Consider the following 19,000-nt stretch of genomic DNA (forward strand, 5'->3'; position numbering starts at 1 on the left):
TTCTTAGTGAAGAGGTGTGGCTTATTCATAAACCTATTCTTGTCAAAGGCATGGTTGGTATGGGAAAGACGACTCTTGCGAGACAAGCATACAAGCATCCGTCCGTCATTGAAAAATTCAAGCACCGTGCATGGGTAACCCTTTCTAGTTTTACAAGTAAACATGAGGTGCTTGTGGAATTGATACGCCAGTTGGTGACACTTGATGGAGATTCGTTGTTGCTGGAGGAGATGGACAACCAGAGTCTCCAACAGATGCTTTTCCAGCACCTAAAAGAAATGCCGCCATGGTTTATAGTTCTCGACAACGTGCTGCTAGGAAAGCGCTTCAAATCGCTCTTGCTGGATCTTGCAGACCTCTCAAAGCCATGTATGCTTCTTTACTTCTTATGATAGAATCAATTCGGCATGCTTAAACTTATTCACCTTTATAGATAGAAATAGATTTTGAAATGCTTTTACAAGGCATAGAAATCTTTCAAACTAGATTATAATTTAAGTTATTTTAATATAATTCTACTTGTCACCCACAAAACTGATCATATTAGATACTACCTCCGTCCCCCAAAATTTGCTACACTTTGAACCGACACGGGTTTTAAGAAATGTAATGGAAAGTGGGTTGAAAAAGTTGGTGGGATGTGGGTCCTACTTTTAAAGTATTAGTTTTATAATAAAATGTGAATAGGAATGAGTTAGTGGAATATGGGGTCCACTATCAAAAATGGTAAAAGTGAAGTTTATCAAATTTTCAGGGACGGACCGAAATAGTAATGTATCAAATTTTCAGGGACGGAGGTAGTATATAATTGGTTGAACTAATATATCAAAGACTAAAGTTCAAAATTTGTCTCATACAATTGCATTCGTACAATTGCATAAAACACCATTTTGGTCCTACACATTTTAAGTGTGTTAGCTTTTGGTTCAGACAATATTTTTCGGCCCCTATTTAACTCAATCAAAATACGTTACGAAAATAAAACTAATTCTTCAGAAGTATATATAGACGCACAATGTAGGACTTCCTATTTCACACTTCAATATCCTTTTTTTGTCTCCCTTATTGCATTTAGTTCTTAACATGGTATATAATCAGGGCATAGATGTAGATTGTTGATCACCAGTTGCCATCAGATTCATCTACAACAGCTGTGTCACACTCATGAGATGAAAGCTTTGGATTTTGATAAGAGCTGGCAATTGTTTTTGAAAACAGTTGATAAAATTACAAGTGTTAAGAACAAATTCACAAAGGAGTTAGAGAGGAAGGGCAGGGAGATGTTAAAAAAATGTGGGGGTTTGCCGCTTGCTATAATAGATGTTGGAAGGGAGAAAGCAAAGCAAAGACTTTTAGGGATTGAATGGGATGAACTTTTTGATTCAATTGATTTGAGTAAAACACTGAAGTTGTTGGAACCGATGTACAATAGCTTGGATGAACAACTCAAGTCGTGTTTCTTGCATATGTCCTTTTTTAAGGAAAATGCAATAATGAGAGAAGAGAAGTTGCACCATATTTGGGCTACAAATGGAGTAAGAACAGGAATTACACCATGTGCCAATTTAGCTGATCGATCCATTATTGAAGTCGTCCACCCGTACCCAGAAACCTATAGAGTGAAAAGGTGTCGCATGAATCCTCTACTACACATGTTATCCATCAAAAAAGCAGAGGAGGAAATAGGCCTTGAGATCTTAAGGAATAATGGAAATAATCGACCCTTAGAGAGCCCTCGTCATCGTGTTATTCATTGTGGAAGAGCCAAGTTTAATCACTCCACAAATCAAGACAAAAATCTTATTTCTCTTATCTTACACCTCATTTGTGGCGTAGACGAATTTAATCACCCTACGAATCATGACAAGTTTCTTGTTTCTCTCATCTTCCATGGAGGTGGTCGATACTTGGACGACGCAGACCAGTCTTATTGGAAGAGTTTTGAACTCCTCAAAATACTCGACATGGAAGATTTTGGGGCGAAGACTTTATCAGAATCTATCGGGACATTGACTGAGTTAAGGTATTTGGGATTGAGAAACAATTATGTGGAAGAGATCCCACACTCATTGGGGGAATTGAAAAGGCTTGAGGTTCTCGATATAGCTTTAAACTTTATGGTGGAGGTGCCGGATATTATCAACGAAATGGGTGGCCTTCGTCTTCTCAACATGTCTGATGTGATTTGCAGAAAGCCTTTGAAAGTAGATGCACTACAAAATCTTAAGACCCTGACCTTCATGTCTATATATTCCTGGACATATGAAGCCTCGAACTTGGAGAAGATGACTAGTCTATATAAATTGGGTATTGAAGAAATTGATGAAAACTCGGATTTAAACGAGCTCTTTCCGTCACTAGCTAAGTTGAAGAAACTTAATCACCTTATTCTGAGAGGGTTTCGCTTCAGAATGATGTCTTGTTTGGACGAGATTCGTGTTCTACATGGGACTACAAAGATATGCACTCTGAGGCTTGATGGATGCATAGCTAGGCTACCAAGTGCCGATAGTTTTCCTCGTGTGATAGAGTACTTGGCTTTGGTAAATACTTGTCTTGATGAGGACCCCATGCCAATACTAATGGAGTTGTCCAGCCTAAAGCGCCTCAAACTGCGGAATGCATACAATGGTCGAGAATTGGTGTTCAGGATGAGTGAACTTGAAATCTTGTGCATCAGTGAGTTGTGGAATCTGAGAAAAGTACGATTTGAAGAATGTAAAATTGCTCGCCTCAAGCAACTAGAAATCACGAATTGTCCACATCTGGAGACACTTCCACAAGAAATTCAGTCGATGAGTTATCTGCAAAAGTTTAAGATGGTAACAACCAAACACATTGCAACAAAGATAAAAAATTCAGGCTTGCTCTTCAAAATAGTGGAAGTGGATATCAGTCCATAATTCGGTCGAAGTTCGCTGACATCACATCCAACAACCACAAGCTCGCTCATCAGCTCTTACATCAACTGCCAGAAAATTCGACCCCAACGTCAAGCAAGTAGGCTGCTTTATCTTTCACAATTATCTTTCACATCCTCATAGTTTCCTTATTTCATTTGTTAATCCTCTTCATAATCCGGATTTTCTTTGTCGGTTTTATTCCCTGGATCTTCTTGTTTTTTTCCCTCTACTTCGAAATTTGCTTTAGACCTATGAAAGTTGAAAGGGAACCTTTGATTGTTTGCTTGGTAAGCAATTCAGTAGATGTTTGGCCAAAGAAGAATTCGATGTTAGAGAAACTTTCAATGTGCTTAAAGCCTGCAACCAAGAATTTCATCTTAACTTGTGATCATAGATACAAACTCATTTATTTTGTGGATGAATGGAACAAGAACACAAATTGACTTACCTCTTCCAAGCCAATTTCCATCTCCAATGCCATCACATCAGATACAGGAATCATCTGTTTATCGAGACTGCAAAGGATCGAGGAAATATAGAATGTATTACAGATATATCATCCATCACCTAATACGTTCTTGGTCCCTTGATAAAATTTCCCCGGCCTTCAGGAAAATCATCCAAAGAAAACGACGTTTGATAGGAACCAGCTGGTAAGTTTTCCTCAGTGTGAGGTAGAATCTGATTCACGGACTGATAACCAAGAGCAAGTGTAGTCTCAAGCTCATATTCTGTAGAGTTCAGACATCTGACAACGGAGTATGATAGGGACCCCGATTTAGTGAATCTCGCCGAAGATCATCTCCAGTATCTTTTATTTGATTTGATTTAGTATCTTTTATTTTAGTTGGCTATACTGAATTATTGTAATCTTTTTATTTAATTATCTTGCTTGATTAGCAAGATACTTTTTAGGTTTAGAATTCTATAAATAATAGAATTCTATAGCATTTTCATTCATTGAGAAATAAACATAAATTTATTCTCATTCTTCTGGGCGTGAAAACGCACCCTAGAACCTCAACTAGGGTTTTATCATCTTTTTTCGTTTGTGTGCTCTTTGATTTCCGACGATAGACCATCGAAGGTCTATCAGAGTACCACAATCTAACAAGAAACACTTATGAACAAGTACCACAAAATTGATGGAAATTGAGATTGAGGCCCAACAGAAACCTTTTTAAGCTCCATAGTGTTTCTCCAAAACCTTCACAATTCGCCCTAATGGCAATGTCAATAAGCTTAACAAAATATTTGCGAAATCGCGATTGGATTCGGCAAATAGCACCCTAGTTTTCTCCTTATTTATCATCACTTTCAGTGAGATCTTTGCTTCTTCAACATCAGACATTTTTGGTGATTCTACACATCCAAGAATCATTTAGCAAAGCTGGGGTTGTAATAAGAAAAGTAATACTTGGAGAATCGAATCGTTGTTAGTCTTCCTCTAACTAAGTTTTCTTGATGTTTTGGATCTTTCAAATAGATACTATATTTGGAACTCTTTATTACTACTAGTTCTCTTTTTTATCACAAAATATATCTCTATGGCCATGTTTGGTTGTCAGTATTATGTTGGAAAAGTAATCTAATTCCTTAAATTTTAAATTTCTATATTTTTTCGGTTTTTAATCAAATTGTGTAAGTAATCAGAAGCCGAGAACAAGGAAAGTTAATACAACTTTTTAGAATTCTAAATCCTTTTTTTTGCTTAGGTATTCTTTTTCCTAGTTTTAGTATTCTTACATATTTCAGCAATATAGTATAGTTGTTGTTATTATTATTATTATTATTATTATTATTATTATTATTATTATTATTATTATTATTATTATTATTATTATTATTATTATTATTATTATTATTATTATTATTATTAATTACAATGTTTTAAAAATAATTTAAAATTATAAATCATACTCCCTTCACCGGATAATTCGTCAGTTTTCCATTTCGGTCCGTCCCACATAATTTGTCACATTTCACTTTTATCATTTTTGGTAGTGGACCCCATATTCCACTAACTCATTCCTACTCACATTTTATTACTCCCTCCGTCCCGGCTAAGATGACACATAGCTTAGCAGGCACGGGGTTTTAGGAATTATTGGTTAAAGTGTTTAATTGGAGAGAGAAAGTGATAGTAAGTATTAAAGTAGAGAGATAAAGAAAGATGAATATTTTAATAGGAGTGAGAAAAAGTGGTTGAGTGTATTAATTGGAGAGAGAAAGTTATCAAAAAAGGAAATGTGTCATCTTAGTTGGGACAAACTAAAAAGGAAAACGTGTCATCTTAAGCGGGACGGAGGGAGTATAAAACTAATATATAAAGGTAGGACCCACATTCCACTAACTTTTTCAACCCACTTTTCATTATAATTCTTAAAACCTCGTGCCCGGTCAAAGTGACCCGAATTATCCGGGACGGAGGGAGTACTTAATTTCACTATAATAAATAACTATAATTAAAATTATTAGTTATAACTATATTTTATAATAATTCATAATAATAATTCATAATTAAAATATAATTATATAATATAAATTTTATAATAAATAATAATTATTTATATTTTATAAATTAATAATTAATCAATAAATTCATAGTGCAATTTTAATTTATAAAATTTATTCAATTATAATATCTGCAAATATTATAATTATAATATAATAATTATTATATTTATTATTATAATGAATGAGTATAATACTCTATGTAACTATAATTATAATTGTATTATTATATATTATGATGGATAATTCATATATAAACTATCCATCGTAATAATAAATATAATTATATAATTATTATTATTTATAATTAATAATTTATTAAAAAATTTACAATACTCCTTCCGTCTCAGAAAGATTGTCCCATTTTCTTTTTCACACTCATTTTGCAAAAATGATAATAAATAATTAAAGTAGAGAGAGAAAAGTAAAATAGAGAATAATGTAGAGAATAGTCTTACCTACAATTCTCTCCTTTATTTTACTCTCTTTCAACTTTACCTATTTATTACTCCCTCCGTCACCAAAAGATGTCACACTTTCCTTTTTAGTTTGTCCCATAAAAGATGTCACATTTCCCTTTTTGGAAAAAATGCTCTCTCACATGAATACAAAAATTATATTTTATCTCTCCATTTAACACACAAAACAAAACCTTCTAAAATCACGTGGCATCCTACAAGTGTGACATCTTTTGTGGGGCGGAGGGAGTATTATTTTTGCAAAACGAGTGCAAAAAATGAAGTGGGACATTCTTTCTGTGACGGAGGGAGTATTATTCTTTTTTATAAATAAAAAATAATAAATATATTTTTAATTTGGTGTTTAAATTAAATATAAATTTAAAATCTTGATATTTTCCAAACACAGGAGAGTAAAGTTACTAGGAATCATATTTTAAGCATTCATTTTCCCTATAATCATTCTTTGCCAATTTTACTTTCTCGCCAACCAAACATGGCCTATATATCTTTCTAATTTATCAATGTTTAGGAAATTAAGGGGGGGGGAGTCGCGTTAAAATAAAACCAACCTTCTAATCCAGAACCCAAAACTATCTCAATATTATGTATTAAAATTATCAACACAAAGACAAAACTTTCTCAATAGATTTGTGTTGATAAAATTATGTCTTTGTGTTGAGATTTAAATTTACATGTTATGTTGAGAAAGTTATATTTATATGTTGAGAAATTTCCAACATAATGTTGAAGTTCTGGGTTCTTGATTGGGAATTAGTTAGCATTTGATTATATCCCGGAACAGGGGAGTATTAATTAATTAATTGCTTTAGTTGGGCATTAATATACCGATATGAGAAGCATAAATATGAATTGATTCATTCATTGTTTCACATCAACAAATTAATTTAAGATTTTCGAGAGCATTTCAAAACTCTCTTATAAATTATAATTATACTGGATTAGGTGTAACAATCAATCTTATTTTATGACCATAAATTTGACTTTGATTAAATTGCACCGTCGAAATTCGTAAAAAGATTTATTAATGTGGACACTAATTAATTGCTTGTTGGAAACGATGATTTAATTATATTATCATTATTTTCTAAGCCAGCCAGCTGCACTATTTAAAATTATTTCTCCATGTAATCATAATTGGGTTGACCATATTAAGTCTATGAATTAGTTGTTCAAAATGCATTCATCTCATTAAAATCACACTCAGGCGAAGATAAGGAAAAGAATTTGATCGGAAAACTGAATCCAGACCGGCATAGATAGGAAGAATAATTACTAAAGGTATTTTCTTTTCTCTGAATAATTTCATAATTGTGTTGTTTTATTTGAATTCATTTGCTTCAGAAAATTGAGCTTTCAAATTAAAGCCTGTACAAATATATTGAGTGAAATGAGTTAAGAATATTTACCAAGTTCAGTAACATAGAAATCTTAACTACACTAGACAAAAAAAGGTTCAGCTTTTTAGATTCGGGAACTTTTTCTTCTTTCCTTTTTTTCCCCATTATTTTTATAGAATTTGATCGAGTTACATTAATTGTTTAGAATTTGAATTTGGACTATGATCAGATCTAAGCACCCTCCTTAAATTTTAGATAGTATTAATGGATCTTGAATCTAGTACACAGATCCAGATTCATTATTAGAGCCAAATTAGATTTGATCAGCATCTGGATCGGAATCAGTATAAATGTTTAGGTCCAGATTCATATTTAGATAGGAATCTGGATCCAGATTTATTGTTGGAGTCAATTTTCGTCCTAAATACATGAACAAAATACGAATTTTGTCCAAAAACATTCATTTTTTGGAATCCGAGAAATGGTCCCATAAAAAACTAACGGTCATGCCACAGTGCAATTAGCGTTGACCGTTAGTTTTTTACGGAACCGTAAAAAAGGATTACTTTGGCATTTTCATATGTTATGGGCCCAGTTTTTTAAAAAGTGAATAATTTTGGCTAAATTCGTATTTTGATCATATGTTTATAACCAAAATTGCGGAGTGGATCTCCTACATCAAAATTGTCCTTTACTCTTTATTTTATGACATATTTTGGATATTGATTATTGTAATGTTGCTTTTTTGAGTATTCTATTGTTAAAAGTTTGTCTGAAGATTGGATTTTTGGGGTGTTTCTTAAGGCCAAACAAATACATGTTTCGGTGCTATTTCGAATTGTTCTATGTTTCATTTCACACATTGATGATCGGTACATACATGGTAATAATGATTTATGGTTAAATGATTTGGTGTGGTGAAATAATGGATATCATTTACCACAGTTTGTGTAATTGAATTTTATGAAAGTGTTGATCATTTAGGTACTTCTAACATTTTATTCCCATATTTTTTAGCTTTGCTCAAAAGGTTCCAACTCCTTACTCAACAATCCTCTGCACAGATTCAAAAACCGTTTCCATACTTAAATGCTGAAATCAGTGCATCTTAACGCGGAGTACCCAAATCAATGGGTTGTGATCGGCGTCTTCATTGCCGGAGTATTAATAGCCACATACGGTGGACTTAAATTTATGCTTCTATGGGTGGTGATCTGCCTCTGCATCATAGCAGATTTCTATCGACGTCGGCGCAGAGCTAGGAGCACTGCCAAAGAAGAATGTCGAACGTCCGTAGATGTCCATCGGCTCGGAGCTGGTGGGAGCACTGTCAAAGAAGATTGTGGAGCGATGCGTGTCAAGGACGTCTCTGTAGATGTCCATCTGCTCAAAGCCGGGAGCACTTTCGAAGAGTACTGGGAAGCGACGAATGTCAAGTACAGTACATTCCTCCCTCAATCCACCACGATTAAATGTCTCATATATATTGCACGAATTTTAAGAAATTATTTCACTTTATAAAGGATAGTGGGTATAAAAAATTAGTGAAATGTAGATCATATTTTATATATTGATTTTATTACGAATAATTAATAGGGATATTTGCCTTTAATATCATGGAATTTTCAAAAAGTTGGATTTTTCCCATGAACTTTCAAATTGACAAATAATATTACAAACTTTATCTGAGTTTGGTATTTCCCCGTGGTGAAATATTTTTGGCAAATAATATCATAATGCAGATTTTTTTTGTAATATCACGACAAAAACTTCGAGATCTTCAAGTTTTTTCAATTTTTTATTTGAAGCACACCATCCAAAATTGTTTTTAAATCCATTACTATAGGCGGAATTATTTAACTGGTGGGAAATACAAACTCGGGTAAAGTTCATAATATTATTTGCCAAGTTGAAAGTTCGTGTGAAAAACCATACTTTTTGAAAGTTTAGTGAAATTAGGAGCCAATATCTCTAATTAATATGTTAGACTGATAATACTATATAAGACTGACTAGTTGGATGATAAGATGGTTGAGAGGTCGGGATTTTGCACGCGTGTCGTAGGCACGTGTCCCTTCCTATTCAACAAGATTTATAAGTTCCCACTTTCCAAAATACTATTAATTAGTATGTGGTAAGTTAGGGTGTCGAACCCACGAGGAACGGTAGCATCCGTTATGTATTTCCACACTTAAGAAAGGTTTTGGCGATGCCGCCACGCTTTAAATTGGGGGTGGGAACTAAACTACGAAATATAAATAACACTTAACTAAGATTGGGAACTAAAAGTGAAAATAACATGCAAGTAAAAGAAAGCATTTAAACTGGAAAGCAGACTGGGCAAGTTGGTAAACTGGGCAACTCAGTAGTGGCGAAAATAAGAACATTTCGGAAATGAAAAGAGAGCAGCAACTTGCATGAGCATCCTAAGTTCAGAAAGCAAAAGGAACTAAGTTAAAAGATCTAAGGAAAATAAACTAAGTGTTAACTCCTAAAGAAAGCTAGAAACTAGGAAAGTGACATGTTCAAAAGGTGAACTTTAAATTCCTAACTAATGTGACTTAAAGCTTAAATGAAAAGCATGTGGAGTGCAGATATTCTCTAATCTAAATGGCTGCCAAAAGTGAAAAGAAAGCATGTACTTGTTGTCTCCCTAAACCCTATTACCCAAGGTGTAAAACCAATGGATAAAAGCCTACAACTAATGGTCCTTTCACTTAACTTCTAAAAGCTGATATCTCTCCTAAATCTACACTAAGGCCACGAAAATTAAGTGAGAGGAATGACTACTTGGCTGCTACATAATTAAAATATGCTAGACAAACACAAGATCATCAATTAAACTACCTAAACATGCATTGAAAACACCAAATGAGAAAGTGAAACTTAACCACTCCATATAGAAGATAAAGAACACTAAGAACATTCTACAATGGTGATGAAACACATTAAAAACGAAATCAACAAGCAAAACACAAACAACAATTAACTAGGCAAGAAATGAAAGTTAAAACTTAAAAACAAGGATCTTCACCTAAAAAACACAAGAACACAAGTACTAAGAGTAAATGCTTTAACACTAGAGAAATAAATACACCAAAGCTCTTAAAGATCAGCCTCCAAAAACCATTAAATAGAGAGTTAAGATGTTGGAAATAAGTTTCAACACAAGTGCTACAAAGAGACTAAAGCATTAAAGAAACTAAAATCTACTACAAGCTTCAACCCATGGTGAATTAAGATCTTGGCTGCAATAGTTCAAACCCTCTTCTTAAGGAAGAGAGTAAAAGCTTTCTAGAGAGAGAGTAAACTAAACTAAACTAAAGCTAAGTGATAAAGTGTTAGATGGTTCTTGGAAAGTTAAAGTCTTTTTAATACATATCTCTCATTCAACAAAAGATATTTCCCTTTTCCCATGCCTTAGACGGAGGTGGACACGTGTTGCAAAAGGAAGCAGTCTTGTAATTGTGCTCAAGTGGCTTCATGCATTTTCCCGTCGGGTCCAGCTTGGCCAAGCTGACAGCTTGGGCAGTTTGCCATTTTTCTGATTTTCTTCAAATTCTTGCACTTTTTGCCTCCTTTTTGCATCACTCCATTACAAATGCCTTTCTACAATGCCTCCGATCCATATGCTCCATTCCCTGCCAAAATAGCATCTTCTCATGCAAATATTCAACTTATAAGTGCTAAAAGTGATCAAATCCGAGTGACGAAAACTAGCCTATCAATGGTCAAGCTCAAAATTGATTAATTCTAGAGTAAATGTCAATTTTGTCCCTACACAAATGACCAAAATACGAATTTGGTGCAAAACATTTACTTTTTGAAAAACAAGTCCATAACAAATGAAATGTTGACGAAGTAGTCCTTTTTTTATGGTTTCGTCAAGGATAACGGTCAACGCTAATTGCACAATGGCATGACCGTTAGTTTTTTTTGACGAAACCATCAAAAAAGAACACTCCGACGACAAGGATTTCATTTGTTATTGACATATTTTTTCAAAAAGTGAATGTTTTGGACCAAATTCGTATTTTGGTTATATGTTTAACACCAAAATTGACCTGCTCTTAATTCTATTAAAGTAAACTAGTGGATTAGATTAGATCATTCTTATCAATCCATTTGTATACATATGATAATTCTGAATTCATTTCTATGCAACAATTTTTGTACGTACAGTTTACCCCGAAACAAGTCGGAGTCCATCATCTTAGAGGCGATTCAAGAAATGGAAAGTATTCTGGTTAGTGATAGGTTTATTTATGATAATTACCGTTGGATCATCAAAGAGGTAACAAATGAGCTGAGAATGATGCTGGATTTCTTGAGATACAATAATTTGGGAGACAGGAGCTTGCTAAATCATTTGGTAGCTGACTTTGTCGATATAGCTCGGCATTCGGCTGAGAACAAAAGAAACATTAGTAAATTGGAAAATGCGCTAGGTTCGCTGAGGATGTTAAGAAAGCGCGTGATGGAGCACGGAGTTGGTGAGAAGGTTATCACACCGCAAAGTGTTGGAGAAGGTACTGTCGTGGTGGGCTTAGAGAAAGACGTGCAACAGCTTTGTAAAGTGATTCTTATGGAGGAGCCCGGCCTCGTGACATCGTGTGTCAAAGGCATGCTTGGTGTGGGAAAGACAACTCTCGCCAGGCAAGTATACAACCATCCGGCCGTCGTTGAAAGATTCAAGCACCGCCGTGCATGGATAACCCTTTCTATTGGCTCGGGTAAAGATGAGTTGGTTTCGGAACTGATGCAACAGTTGATTGAACATGGTGGAAATTCATTGTTGGTGGAGGAAATGGAAAACCGGAGTCGTATGGAGATTATTTACGATCACCTGCGACGAATTCCGTTTTTCATAGTTCTTGACAACCTGCTGCCATATATGGGCTTCGAAGCCTTCTTTCTACGTCTACGGCAACAAGTAGGTATGTTCGTCTTCTTACTAATATCTCAGAATTCATTCTACATGCTTAGACTTATTCACCTTTAAATAGAATCGAAATAGAAATAGAAATTAAAATGCTTATACAAGATACAGAGGGAGTATAATTTATGTATATGTGATGAAATTTGGGGTAGGGCATTTGCCCATGCTAACTAGTTGCTAGATCCGTCCCTGGCTAAGTATGACAATTTTTGACACGACACGATAATCCGACAAGAATCTGCACGAAATTAATGTCCTTGGCAAAACCTTGTTGGGTTTGGACAATTCCCATCCCAGATATTACACATTTTCAGTTAATCGCAATTCATAAGAAGGTATCTAAAATAATCTTGGAAGGCCGAAAAAACAATCAACTATCAATTTGTCCAATAATCCAAATCATAACGTTAAATAGCACCCGAGTCTCCTTTAGTCGTAATTTGTTCTTAACATGTTTGAAAACAGGCAATGGAAGTAGGTTGCTGATAACCAGTCGCCGTGAGATTACAACACTAAAAGTCTATTATACTCATGAGATGAAACCCTTGGATTCTGATCAGAGCTGGAAATTGTTTTTGAAAACAATTGATAAATTTACAGGTCATGAGAACAAATTCTCAAAGGACTTGGAGAGTAAGGGGAGGGAGATGCTGAAACATTGTGGTGGCTTGCCAATAGCTATAATAGATGTTGGAATACAAAAAGCAAAAGAAAAACTTTCAGGCATTGAATGGGAAGAGGTTTTTGATTCAATTGATTTGAGTGAATCATTAAAGAAATTGGAACCGATGTATCATGAATTGGACGAAGACCTCAAGGCATGTTTCTTGCATATGTCCTTTTTTAAGGAAAATGCAATAATGAGGAATGAAAAGTTGGAACAAATTTGGACTGTAAGTGGATTAAACACATTGATAAGAGGATTAAACACATGGACGTACGATTTATCTAGTCACTCCATCGTTGAAGTCCTAGACCCGTACCAAATAAACGACAAAGTGAAAAGGTGTCGCATGAATCCTCTATTGCACAAGTTATCCGTAAAAAAAGCAGAGGAGGAAATAGGCTTTGAGGTCCTAAGGACCAATGGAAATAGTAGACCCTCTCTGAATCCTCGTCATCGTGTTATCCTTTGTGGTAGAGAGAAGTTTAATCAGACCACGAGTCAGGAAAAAAATCTTGATTCTCTCGTCCTCCATGGCGGTGGTCGCTACTTGGACGATGCTGGCCAGTCTTATTGGAAGAATTTTGAAGTGCTCAAGATACTCGACATCGAAGATTTTGGGGTGAAGACTTTATCAGAAACTATGGGCACACTGATTGAGTTAAGGTATTTGGGATTGAGAAACAATTATATTCAAGAGATCCCACACTCATTTGGAGACTTGAAAAAGCTCGAGGTTCTCGATGTAGCTCTAAACTTTATGGTGGAGATTCCAAGTAATATATGGGAAATCAGTACCCTTCAGCATATCTACATGTCTAATGTGATTTACCAGGAACCTTTAAAAGCAGACGCGTTAGAGAATCTTAAGACCCTAACCTACATCTCGATTTATGATTGGATGTACGAAGTCTCAAGCTTGAAAAAGATGATTTGTCTCCAAAAATTGGGTGTTGAAGAAGTTGATGAAAACTCCAATGTAGGCAAGCTCTTTGCATCACTAGCTGAACTGGGGAACCTTAGTCACCTTATCTTGAGTGGGTTTCGTTTCAAAAGGATACCGTGTTTGGACAATATTGGTATTCTAGAGAGACTCCGGACACTGAAACTGGAAGGGCATTTGTCTAGGCTACCAAGTGCCAATAATTTCCCTCAACTGATTAGACATTTGGCTTTGGTAAATACTTGTCTTGACGAAGATCCCATGCCAGTACTAAAGAATCTTCCGTGGCTAGAGTGCCTCAAACTGAGGAATGCATACACTGGTCGGAAAATGTCTATACAGTTCAGCGGGTTTCCTGATCTCCTAATCCTACACATCAATGATTTGTGGAACCTGAGAAACGTACAAGTAGAAGAAGGTGCAAAGGCTATGCTTGAGCAACTAGAAATCAAGAATTGTCCACATCTGGAGACACTCCCGCAAGGGATTGGGTCGATGAAGCGTTTGAAGAAATTTAAAATGATAACAACCAAACATATAGCAACAAAGATCAGAAATTCGGGATTAATGTCGAAAATAGTGGAAGTCGACATCAGTCCATAATTTATAGTCGAAACATTTCATTTGTTGTGATTTGAATGATGTACTTTTTTACGCTAAATTTTTTTGTGTAATTTATCGTAATTAATTATGTATATTCATCTTATTTATTTCTAATTAAATTTTAGTTAATTTATTAATGTTTACACTGAAGACTGCAGATTGATGGATCCAATATCACCTACTTACGAAAATTTACTAACTTTAATAGCATGGAAATATCAATAAAGATTGAATTTGTATCTAATAATATCTTTATCGAGCAAAATCTTCAATTTGTGCAACATTTCAAGTTTAGATCATGGATGATTTTCCCATATCAAATGAAACATAAAAATTCACTATAAATTTATTCAGTTTATTGGTGTTCTAAAATCATTTTTTTTTTTCAATCAATTCTTTTTTCTCGAAGGAGAATGTTAATGATTTATCATACTCACGATCTATTGGTTGTTAGTAAATAAAGTGTTAGAACATAAAAATATTAATATAGAATATAAAAGATGAAAGAACTTTAAAGACTACTACATTGTATTAGCTTGGTTATTCATACAATATATCATATGCCCACAAAACATAATCCTAATTCTATTAAATTGGCTTGGAAGAGGTAAATTTACTTGTATTCTTGTTTTATCTAATCACAAATATTTCATATTCATAACCACAAGCGTAGATGAAATTCTCGGGCTTTAAGCATAATGAAAGCTTCTCTAACATCGAATTCTGCTTTGACCAACGGCCTGCTGAATCACATATCAAGCAAGCAATCAAAGCAAGAAACGTGAGTCCAATCACAAGTTTTTTATATGCAATTTGCAGTAGCTTTGGTCATTGCATTTTCTACTCTTTTGGTGTCCAATTTTTTGTATGGTTTTAAAAGAGCATTTGTTTATTTTTAGTATATGTAGCCTTTGTTGGTGTTGTGCTCTTAGGTGGGGAAAATGAAGAAGTTAATTCAATATTTTGGTAACTTATTTGACCTAGCATATGAAAAATGCTTATATATTTGTTTTTCTAATCTTTTCAGGGGGAGGATAAGGAGAGTAGTTAGGCACTTTTGAATTGAGATTTTATTCAAAATTTGCTTACTTGGAGAATTGGATTGTTGTTAGTGTTCCTCTCAGTAAGTTTTCTCGATGTTTTGGAACTATCGGATCGATACAATGTTTTGGTACTCTTTTATTGATGTTCTAAGTTTTATTTTAAAAATGAGAATCTCTCTTTATCCACAAAATATATGTCTATCTTTCTAATTTCTCAATGTTTTAGAAATAGTTTAGGAAGAAGATAAAATAGTTTGAAGAAGATTGCGTAAGTTAAAAGTTAGAATAAGAAGCTACTATTACTTTTCATTTACAGTTTTTAGTATATATATTTGCATGTAAGAAAAATATAGATCAGTCCATCAAAGTGTAACAATAAGTTTTTGAGTGTGGAAGCTGATAATTGCAAAAAAAAATGTGTAGTTCCATCGTAATTAGGCTTTGATTATATATTATAATTACTTATATATTATACTTTTAAGTTATAATTAATAATGGTGTAAATAATTATTGAATATTATGATTTGTATTTATTATTTTAATTTGTTGTTAAGTTTCCGTATTTTGTTTAAGAAAATATGGTTATTAACAATGAATATGTAAATGTCTAAATTTAATGACATTTTAAGTTATAATGTTATAATATGTATTATATCTAACAAATTATTTACAAGGTCTAATATACTTTTTAAATATTATGAATTATATTTTATCATTTATTATATTTTTGTGCACATATATTTAATTTAATATATTTATAATAGTATAAAGGTTCGATCAGTGATTAAACCGGCCTGACCGATTAAACCATGAACCAGTAGCTTCGTCAGTTCACTCAGGTCCAGTTTTTAAAACATTGGAACAAACATTACAAAAAGATAAAGAAATAGTTAAGTACAAAGAACTTTAATTGGGCATTAATATACCCTTATCAGAAGCATATTATAAATTGATTCATTGTTTCACATCAACAAATTAATTAAGATTTTTCTTGATTATAAATTATTTAATCGAAACTCGAAAGTCTCCTTAAAATTAAGCTGGATTAGGTGTGACAATCATCTTATTTTATGACCATAAATTTGACTGTCCATTAATTGCGCCATCGAAATACGTAAACAGATTTATTAATTGCGTCTAGGAAATGATGATTTAAGTAATTTATTAGGATTATTATAGTCTAAGCCAGCTGCACTATTTGTTTTACTCCATTTTTTTTTTTTTTTTCTCCATTTGATCCTAATCAGCTTGACCATATTAAGTCAATGAATTTGTTGCTCAAATCCCTTCATATCGTCCAAATCACTATAGGGAAAGGTTGAATCGGAAAATCAAATCCAGATTAATTACAAAAGGTACTTTCTTTTCTTTGAATAGTTTCATAATTCACATGTTTATGCTGTATTATTTGAAATTTTGAATTCATTTGCTTCATAAAATTGCAAAAAGCTTGGGTGAAATGGCTTAAGAAGATTTACTAAGTTCAATTACATAGAAATCTTAACTAAAATAGACACAAAAAAGTAAAAAGCTTTTAGATTTGGGAAATTCCTTTTTCCCCATTTTTAGAAAAAATTGATTCTTCAAACTTTTGGATCTGAATCGGATCTAAATTTCTAAGGATTCATTAGGTTCACACTTGGTTATGACCAGAGGTCATGTTTATTCGTATCTCTTTTTCTATTGTCTTTCTGTCGAAAACTTGGGCGCGACACTGTATCTCGGCCCGTCTTTACATTGCTAATATTACAATCCTAGATAAAGTCTATTTTGACTTATCTCATATCTAGATTATCTTGTCTAACGTATCGAACACCCCTAATAGCAATATTCTTGAGATACAAACAAGTCCTAGGGAAGGTAATAACTGATCTTGGATCGGTCCGAATCTGCTGAGCCGGATTCATTTTTGGAACGAGATTTAAAACGATAATATACGAACATTTATTACTCCCTCCGTGTCCCATTACAGTTGGAGCATTTCTATTTTGCACGGAAAATCTTACACTTTCCGCAATTGCAGTTTGCCCTGAAACATGTCGGAGGCAATCATCTTAGGAGCAATACGAAAACTGGAGACTGTTCTCGTTGAGAATCCGACTATAAACACACATCACGAGTGGGTCCTGAAAGAGATAATAAGTGAGTTGAGAACGATGTTGGCTTTCTTGAAAGACGAGGAATCACGTGAAAGGACTAGGCTGAGTTATTTGCTTGCTGACTTTGCCGAGATGGCTCAAGTTATCGCGGACCTCACTAGAGACTTTGGTCATTACTTTTACTATTTTGAAGACAAAAAATCCCTGGACTTGCTGAGGAAGATGAAAATGCGGATGATGGAGTTTGGAGTTGGTGAGGCGGTGAGTGGTTCACAAAGTGCGGGAGAAGAAGGTGTCGTGGTGGGCTTGGAGAAAGACGTGCAGCAGCTTATTGGTAGAGTGATTCTTAATGAGAACACGGGCCTTGTGACCTCGTGTATCAAAGGCATGCTTGGTGTGGGAAAGACAGCTCTTGCGAGACAAGTGTACAATCATCCGGCCATCGTTGGAAAATTCAAGCACCGCGCTTGGATAAGCATTTCTAGTTACACAAGTGTAAAGGAAGTGCTGGTGGAACTGATACAGCAGTTGGTGGAACTTGATGGAGATTCGTTGTTGGCGGAGGAAATGGACAACCGGAGCCTGCAAAAGATGCTTCTCCAACACCTGCAAGGAAAGACATATTTCATAGTTCTCGACAACTTGCTGCCAGAAATGCGCTTGCAATCCATCTTGGATGGACTTCCGGACAAAGGTATGTTAGTCTTTATTCCTTATCTTGGAGTTAATTATGCATACTTAAACTTATTCACATTTATGTGGAAATAGAAATAGAAATTGAAATGCTTTTACATGGCAAGAAATCTTGGCAAGTTTGTCTCGTCACACATAAAACGCTATCATTTTAGATATATAACGAATTGTAGATCTCACCGTCAACCACAGACTTAATTCTAGCCAACTGACTATTTCAAATAGTCTAATAATCCAAATCATGAAGCTCAATGATCATTTGAGTCTTTCTTTTGCCATTAATTGTTGTTAACTTGTATGTAATCAGGTCATGGAAGTAGGTTGTTGTTCACAAGTCGCTATCAGATTAGAACAGCGTACGTCTACTATACTCATGAGATGAAAGTTTTGGATTCTGATAAGAGCTGGAAATTGTTTTTGAAAACAATTGACAAATTTACAAGTGTTGAGAACAACTTCTCAAAGGAGTTGGAGAGGAAGGGTAAAGAGATGTTGAAGAAGTGTGGGGGTTTGCCTATAGCTATAATAGATGTTGCAAGGCAGAAAGCAAAGCAAAGACTTTCAGGGATTGAATGGGAAGAACTTTTTGATTCAGTCGATTTGAGTGAATCGTTGAAGTTATTGGAACCGATGTATAATAGCTTGGATGAACAACTCAAGTCGTGTTTCTTGCACATGTCTCTTTTTAAAGAGAATGCAATAATGAGGAACGAAAAGTTGGAACAGATTTGGGCTATAAGTGGTTTAGACACACGAAGCGATGTGACTATTACGTATGAT

General features: G+C 34.3%; 3 protein-coding genes across 3 annotated transcripts; all 3 read left to right on the forward strand.

Annotated features, from left to right (window-relative positions):
• Positions 1 to 50: 50 nt before the first annotated feature.
• Positions 51 to 2,903, forward strand: LOC125195635 (disease resistance RPP8-like protein 3). The gene is made up of 2 exons (XM_048093766.1): positions 51 to 369; positions 1,099 to 2,903. Exons 1-2 carry the CDS (start codon positions 51 to 53, stop codon positions 2,901 to 2,903), a joined length of 2,124 nt encoding a protein of 707 aa, XP_047949723.1.
• Positions 2,904 to 8,325: 5,422 nt separating this feature from the next.
• LOC125195636 (probable disease resistance protein At1g58602) lies at positions 8,326 to 14,385 on the forward strand. Its single transcript, XM_048093767.1, has 3 exons — positions 8,326 to 8,672; positions 11,419 to 12,173; positions 12,641 to 14,385. The coding sequence occupies exons 1-3, from the start codon at positions 8,326 to 8,328 to the stop codon at positions 14,383 to 14,385; spliced, it is 2,847 nt and encodes a 948-aa protein (XP_047949724.1).
• A 3,079-nt stretch (positions 14,386 to 17,464) lies between these two features.
• LOC125195637 (disease resistance protein RPP13-like) lies at positions 17,465 to 18,993 on the forward strand (the record flags this gene model as incomplete). The annotated part of the gene is made up of 2 exons (XM_048093768.1): positions 17,465 to 18,221; positions 18,528 to 18,993. Coding segments are annotated over exons 1-2 (1,223 nt in total), but the record flags the coding sequence as incomplete, so codon positions are not given.
• Positions 18,994 to 19,000: the final 7 nt, after the last annotated feature.

This window comes from Salvia hispanica, chromosome 6 (genome assembly GCF_023119035.1).
Source record: "Salvia hispanica cultivar TCC Black 2014 chromosome 6, UniMelb_Shisp_WGS_1.0, whole genome shotgun sequence".
NCBI classification, from domain to species: Eukaryota; Viridiplantae; Streptophyta; class Magnoliopsida; order Lamiales; family Lamiaceae; genus Salvia; species Salvia hispanica.

What these genes read in the sequence shown, in the direction of transcription:
- LOC125195635 (XM_048093766.1), top strand. Translation starts at nt 51, where the DNA reads ATGGTTGGTATGGGAAAGACGACTCTTGCGAGACAAGCATACAAGCAT. An exon ending in TGCAGACCTCTCAAAGCCAT is followed by an intron (nt 370 to 1,098) that starts GTATGCTTCTTT and finishes GTATATAATCAG; the next exon opens with GGCATAGATGTAGATTGTTG.
- LOC125195636 (XM_048093767.1), top strand. Translation starts at nt 8,326, where the DNA reads ATGCTGAAATCAGTGCATCTTAACGCGGAGTACCCAAATCAATGGGTT. An exon ending in TGGGAAGCGACGAATGTCAA is followed by an intron (nt 8,673 to 11,418) that starts GTACAGTACATT and finishes TTGTACGTACAG; the next exon opens with TTTACCCCGAAACAAGTCGG. An exon ending in ACGTCTACGGCAACAAGTAG is followed by an intron (nt 12,174 to 12,640) that starts GTATGTTCGTCT and finishes GTTTGAAAACAG; the next exon opens with GCAATGGAAGTAGGTTGCTG.